The 7,331-nt window shown below is 36.2% G+C and overlaps 1 protein-coding gene across 1 annotated transcript; it reads left to right on the top strand.

The window, feature by feature from the left end:
• Positions 1–5,059: 5,059 nt before the first annotated feature.
• On the top strand, positions 5,060–6,914 carry LOC129254829 (histamine H3 receptor-like). The gene is made up of 2 exons (XM_064095022.1): positions 5,060–6,055; positions 6,834–6,914. Exons 1-2 carry the CDS (start codon positions 5,060–5,062, stop codon positions 6,912–6,914), a joined length of 1,077 nt encoding a protein of 358 aa, XP_063951092.1.
• The last annotated feature ends 417 nt before the right edge of the window (positions 6,915–7,331 follow it).

Genomic DNA, 7,331 nt, shown 5'->3' with positions numbered 1-7,331 from the left:
ATTCTATTAATCTTCATGTTATTTCCCTGCACATTCATCTCCTGTCCTGTTTTTCGCCCTCAGTTTGAAATTTTGAATGACACTTAGGTTTCTTCATAATTCAAAATGAAGCGCTTCAGGATAAGTCAAAGAAATTAGGCATCCTTTTTTTTTCTATAATTTCAATAAATCACTGAAGTTTCAACTTTTTGCGCACTATTTTCCTTGTAATGAAGTTCAATAATCTTAGGAAATCAATTGAATTAGAGCCGATGGGGTATTAGAGATATCTGCATTTGATGAAACGTCCGCCCTTTGAAATTTCAGAGTTTTATTGCTCTGCGCGGGGAGGAATTTCTTCCTCCCGGCATATACACTTCTTCTTCTCTGTTTTGCGAGTTAAAGATGTATGCACTGTCGCTAAATTGTTTGTATTCAAATATGATCTTTCCAAGGGAAGTATTCAATATATCTTTGAGAATACCCTTTTCTCGGGACCCTTTTCATGGCAAAAAAATTGATAAAACGCTTTAGCTTCCGCGCTTCGCGCGGGGTTATGATTTTAATTTCCTCCATTGTATTCCTTTTTGTGCGTTCACAATCACTTTTGAAAACAAGGTTCAAAATCACAATATAGTCAACTGAATTGGAGCTGATATAGGAACTATAGTCAAGAGAGACGGCTCCTTTTCATTTTAATATATGAAACACCAAAAGCTTCGCGCTTCGCAAGGGAGGGGGAAACTCCCCCTCCCTGCACCCACCCCCTATGGAGCACGCTTCGCGCGCTCTGTAAGTGTTGGCACGCTTCGCGTGCATTTACCGCCCCCTCCAAAATGAAATCCTGGCTACGCGGTTGGTGTGTGTATGTGTGTGTGTGTGTGGGGGGGGGGGGGGGAGCTGCGTAGCCAAGATAATGAAATCGAGTTTGCGGTTTACCACTCCATTGCGAGTAATGCATATATGAATTTGGTATCAAATTGCATCAATCATGATACGTAATTGCTCAGTTCAGATCCACTGAATAATAAACTCACCGACCACGATCAATTTTGCTCCACTTACATGTAAAGTTTTTATTTGTAACCACTCAATCGAATTTGGTCTACTTTTATTATCAAGTTCTTTTTTGACCACTTATTATTTTAATCTTTTTATCATTTTAACTTGTCATTTCAGTCAATGATAGCTATTTCTATGTTTCTTTAGACAAAACCATTTTGGAAAAATTGCAGATCCACCCTACTCCAAATAAACTGATAAAATCATTTTAGCCACTTAGTGCTTTTGATCACGTCGTCAGCAATCTTATCACAGTTGTCTTATTTTCGTTCTCCACAAATGCAATTGAACACAATTTGAGGAGGAAAAGAAATTTATGAAACCATCAGAAATTGGTATGTCTTCATTGGTTTTAGATTATTTTAGAATGGAGCTCTACTTCCTCAAAATGCTTTTCAAATGTCATAATAAAAAACCGACTTGGTTGTTCATATACGGTTATTTTTCGAATCAGTTCTATAAATCGTACTGACAACTATTTATCAGTTGTCGTTATGAAAGATGAATGCATACGATGGGCCTATTCGCCTAATATTTTGATCAAACTATTATATAAAGCCATATTGCACATATGTAGATCAAGGTCTTGTAATCGGATGTCTACAATGGAACAACAAAACGAAATTGAATGTATATATTGACAGCTCTTTTACCAGAGAGTATTCAGTTTTGTATCTTTGTTTGGTAAAGCGAACATAGAGGTTTGATGCTGTCAATTACAAAGCTCTGGAACTCTCTAAAAATGAAATGTTAAATCAACATTTGAAAGGTTGGAGAGGAAACCTTTTCCTAATGTCATATCAAACCTTATGTAAAGCTGAAATCTAATATGATCGAACTATTTAAAGTGGTAAATGCAACATTTCGAAAATGTCACTCCTCCAACCTTTCAAATGTTTTATTGACATATCATTTTTTTAAAGTTAGGGAGACATCTCTCTAGAGATTTGCTCCAATTTGAAATTCAGGTAAGCTACAATGTTTGCCCTGATTTGTTTAAATTCCGAATATTAAGCAACCTTCATCCCCATGCTCTTTACATTTTGATCCATGTTTTTTCCTATGTAGCTGCTCTGATAACATACTAACACAACAAAATTGTTTTATGTAATTTTTGCAATATTTGCATTTCCATCCTAACCTTCGATATGTATTCATCTTTAATTATACATGTATAGAGAACGAAAAGAAAATGAAAATGATGTTTCAAATAATATACATAAACATTTACTAGTAACGAAACACATATTTGATCACAAGATGTTCTCACAAATACCAACCCACTCAAGCACACCATCCATCTTTCCCTCCCTCTCTCAAACACACACGCACATTTTTCAATATCAAATATAGCTGAAAACGCCACCCCGAATGAAGTAAAACTAATCACTAAAATAAAAGTAATATAATGTATAACATTCCTGACGTATACGCTCCTTCCTGCCGCCCTGCCTGAGCCCCACAATAAGAATAATACCTTGACATTGCTTTTCTTCCCCCTTTCCTTTTCAACTCCCGCAATAAACTTCATCTAAATGAAACGAGAGGGTAAATAAAGAATGCACCCTTAAATTACAATTTAATCAAAATTTAATGTATTTTTCGCGTTATTTCCATCTCAACAATAAGTGAAGGTATCTTGCTTGAGCTCTAGAATAAAAAATGCATGTTTGACAGAAATCATATACCGGTAGAATTCACGTTTTTTTTAATTTGAATTTGCACATACAGACACTCCCACACGCTGCCTTTCTCACACAAATATACACACCCACCCACGTTCCACAAACATCCTCATCCACACATAACCGACATCCACATCCTCAAATATTCTTATTCGAATAAGTAAATAATATATACATCAAACATTCCAATTAAAATGAGACTACTTTAATCAAATTTCTCGGGAGTCGGGATCATAGAAATATGTTCTAATTTTAACTAAACGATTAAACACATTTCGAAAGGTCGCCTTCTGCATCTCATCTGGGTATAATTAATTCCCGTTCAATTCGACTTTGCTTATTTTGACTCCATATGAAATTAGTAAAATCAAATATAGGGCAATTCCATAAAATATGTACGTCCGACCCCCTATATGTGGGACCTTCATGAAATTTTCTGTCTCTGATTTCTTGTTCTTTTTACAGTCTGTAAAGCTCTCAAATGATCATGACTTGATCAGTTTATGAAGTGAAGTAAAACTTGAGAAAAATGGTGGTCGGACGTACAAAAAGGTTGATTGTTTTATGGAATTGCCCTATAAATAAAATATTCAAATAAATATTAAATGATTTAGATAAGAAATTTTGCTGCCTTATAAAACTCTTTGAGGATTTGTCTGGACAGCCACCGCAAAATTTAACAAAGTGATATAAAGAAGTAAATGAAGGGACTAGTTGAGAAGAGATCATAAATCATGATCATGATGATTGTTCGATTTTACGATAACAGATAGCAAAATAGACAAAGCATATGAATAATGACAAAATCCTAGACAAATGAACGAAAACGCTGTGATATATCAATTGCAATGTTTATAATCTTTAATCAATGAAAATAGGCTAAAATTTAAGTTTTCGTTTAACTTGATTGATTTGAATGGGTGGTACATCTCGTGGGAGGGAACTAGGAATTTAAATTTAGAATGTATTAGTCAACAGTGAAGAAGTAATAAATCCAACAGTTTCACATATCAACATTCGTTTAAGGGTTGCTGACATGGGTGGCGGAGCACAGGATTATATTTTGTGTTTAGGGGGGGGGGGCACAACATTAGATGTCCCCACCCCCCATGAACAACGGATAATCCTCTGCTCCGAAGCCTATGATATCTAGCAAAATAAAACAAAACTATGCATTCATACCAATTGGTCCAGTAGTGTACACTTCCAGATATGAAAGATAAAGTCAACATTTTGAATGTCGGATTGAAAAATCGATACATGGCTCCTATGAATATCATCTATTAATCCCATATCACAAGTATATTACGAATGAGAAGCTGTTTTTCGACAATGGAAATCAAGGATTCATGGCATATACTGATAATAACACCATCTAAATTTCCCTATTAACATCATGTAAATTATTATCAACAAATCAAATATAGCTGTCCTGTCATGAGATATATCCATTTCTTCTGACTTTCGATCAATAATACCACTCACCTTTATCTAAATCTGGGTTTTAACTGGCTTTTCTTGTCATCAAAGTAAATATGACTGCTTGCACGCAGTATTATGATGAGTTAACGATCTGTCACTAAACAAGTTTTCATCCTTTGAAATATATTTACCTAATTGACTTATTGTCATATGTCATTTATCATTACATGTCATCAAAGTATTTATTTTCAGCGACTTTCAATAATGCTATGGAGGCTCATCCCCGGGCTTATCCGCATCCCTACTCCCACAAGCTCCCTCACACGCATACACACGACGACATTGGTGAACGAACAGTAATTGACACATAAGGCTTTCCCCTCCCCCTAAAATTCAAGTTATGAGTATTCCTTTACCATGGCGCAACCTAACTCTGTGTCCACACTATTGATTTTTTGTTATGTTTGTTGGTATCAAGAAATGTGCAAATCATATCTCGGTACCAGTCAAGGCTATTTAAGTTTATGTAACCCTGCACGTACCAATTAGCAATATTGGTATTAGACGGCTACACCCTTGTTGTGATAAGGAATGGAATTGGGTGCGCGATATACGATTGAACTTGTGCAGCTTGTTCTGTCAGAGCGGGTGTGGCAATTGGTGGTAAAAGTGGTCATCATTAATATTTCATTTCCTCTCACCTAGCAATGGTATTCGTTCATACTTCATGTCTTTGTGACTGTCAACGACTCTGTCTGAATATTTCGTGTGGACTTTCTTCTGCCAACGTCAAGTCGTCAACGAAACTTTGTACAAGCATAATTTATGAAGACATATCTTTAACAACTGCATAAGACATATATTTTCTTCTGCATCTGGGTTTGGGGATTACTTCCATCATGGCACGAAATATGAATGATTATTCATCCGAGAGCACTTCTTATTCTTATGAATACAGCTATGAAAAACCTAACTCAAATGTTTGGTTGGCAACAGTTCCTTTGATTATTTCTATCATAGCATGCGTGACAGTATTGGGGAATACCATGGTGATTGCTGCTTATATCCGAAGTAATCGTATCCGTGCTAATGTGGCTAATATCTTCATTTTAAATCTATCCGTAACTGATTTTATCGTAGGAGCTTTCATGTGGCCAATTAATCTTACATGGCTCATCAAAGGTTACTGGTCATTTGGTGAAGTCCTTTGCAAGGTTTGGTTGATTACGGACTATACGGTGAGTGTGGTGTCTGTTTTGACCATGGTACTCATTAGTTGGGACCGGTACTGTCTATTGACAATGGGGGTCCAGTATCAGACGTATCAGACCAATAAAAGGGTGACACTAATTGTACTTGGCATCTGGATAGTTGTTTTTACATGGTATACTGTACTTGCATTTGCGTGGAGTCCAGTAACTGGGATGTCTTCTGTAAATTATGCTTATAACTGTGAAATGGAATTTACATACAGCCTTGGTGGAACAGTTCTCGTGAATGTTCTAGAGTTCTTCATCCCGCTTACAGCCTTGCTAATCATGAACATAGCCGTATATGTCAATATCAAACGGCGATCGAAGGGTATTGTGGGACCGAGCCCCCTTACAAACCAACTGACTCTATCCATTTCTAGAAATCAGGAACAATCCACCCATTTTTCAGAGAACAGAAATGTCGTTCAATCTGGAAATGTTTTGAATAATCAAAACGAGGAAGATCGGATCGCCACCTCATCTAATCTAGTCGCTGACACTATCGAAGGAAGGGCAAATGAACGGACATCAGGTAACAATGCAATAGGCAACATTTCGGAAACAAAGGAAAGAACATTGGCAAGACATCGTAAAGCCGCTGTTGTCCTTGCCATTCTTGTAGGAGGTTTCCTGATCTGTTGGTTGCCTATCCAAGTAACCACCATCATGTATGCCATTTGTGGTGACAGCTGTGTGTCTACGCTCAGTTGGGAGATCACAAATTCTCTCGTGTGGTGCATTTCATTTATTAACCCGTTCATATATGCCGCCACTAATGTGCACTTTCGGCGAAAATTTCGACATTTTCTGCTTTTTGATCGTTGGGCTTGTAATATGAAGTGTTGTAAACTATGAAGGGTACCGAGATTATATGAAGAAATCAGATCCTGAAATTCACATTGTATTGAATGAGTTTTTTTTCATTGTATGCATTACAAGATTACATTACATAAATAGACTAACTTCTGCCAAACTAAAAAAAAAACCGAACCCGACATTTTGCTCGTTCTGAATACCGTATACATCGCTTATAGTCAGGCAGCATAATCTGTTATCTACTTCGACAAATTGGCTAAGACCGATTTTTCACTTTTATGTGATTGGTGACATCACAAGGAACAACTTTCAACTTGGTGACAAATATCTCATGGTCATCTTGACCATGTGAGGGGTCAAAATGGGGTCAATTTTTGGAATTGCCCCGAATGTGTCCAGTCATACATCAAATTGTTTGTATGGTTATATTGAACAAAAAAAGTGTACATAACCCTATACTCTTGACCTCCCGTTAAAGAAGTTATGACCGGAAATGTCAAAAGGTCAGCGAACTTTCGTTATATGGCAAATTACACTAAAGGTGTTAAGAAAACTAATATTTTTTTTTCTTTTCTTTTTTGCATGAGTGTACTTTGTTATTTTCGATTTTAATAAGTTCATCTTCAGAGGTCCTTATCCAGAAGATATTAAGGGTCAAGACAAGGTCAGAGAAAGGTCAACAAACTTTCATTGGTAGCCAAAATACACTAAAAGCGGTTAGAATCTTAGAAGTAGGTTCTTTATTCTGAAAAGTCTCTAAGAAGACATTATCCATTAGATAAAAAGGGTGTCAAATGTGCTCATTTAGGAACAAAATAGATAACCAGAGATAGACGTCGAATACATTCACTGGACCAACCTCCAGGGCCGAGTGGAGCATGTCAGGCCAGAAGAGATGATGGGGGCTCGAGTCAACTATTTATTGTTGAGTTAAGTTATATTTTGTTATCAATATTCATATATATTTCCATGTACAATTATTGTAAAACAAATAAAAAGAAAGCAAAACAATGATTGAAGTGATTTGATTAAATCTTTTAATAACGGTATTTATCAGTTTTACGTATTCCTTATTTGTTGTTAATTAGTAGCAGTAGGTAAATAATAAAAAAAA

The sequence above is a fragment of the Lytechinus pictus genome, chromosome 1 (assembly GCF_037042905.1).
Source record: "Lytechinus pictus isolate F3 Inbred chromosome 1, Lp3.0, whole genome shotgun sequence".
In the NCBI taxonomy this organism is placed as follows: Eukaryota; Metazoa; Echinodermata; class Echinoidea; order Temnopleuroida; family Toxopneustidae; genus Lytechinus; species Lytechinus pictus.
This window is presented reverse-complemented; position numbering and strand designations above follow the sequence as displayed.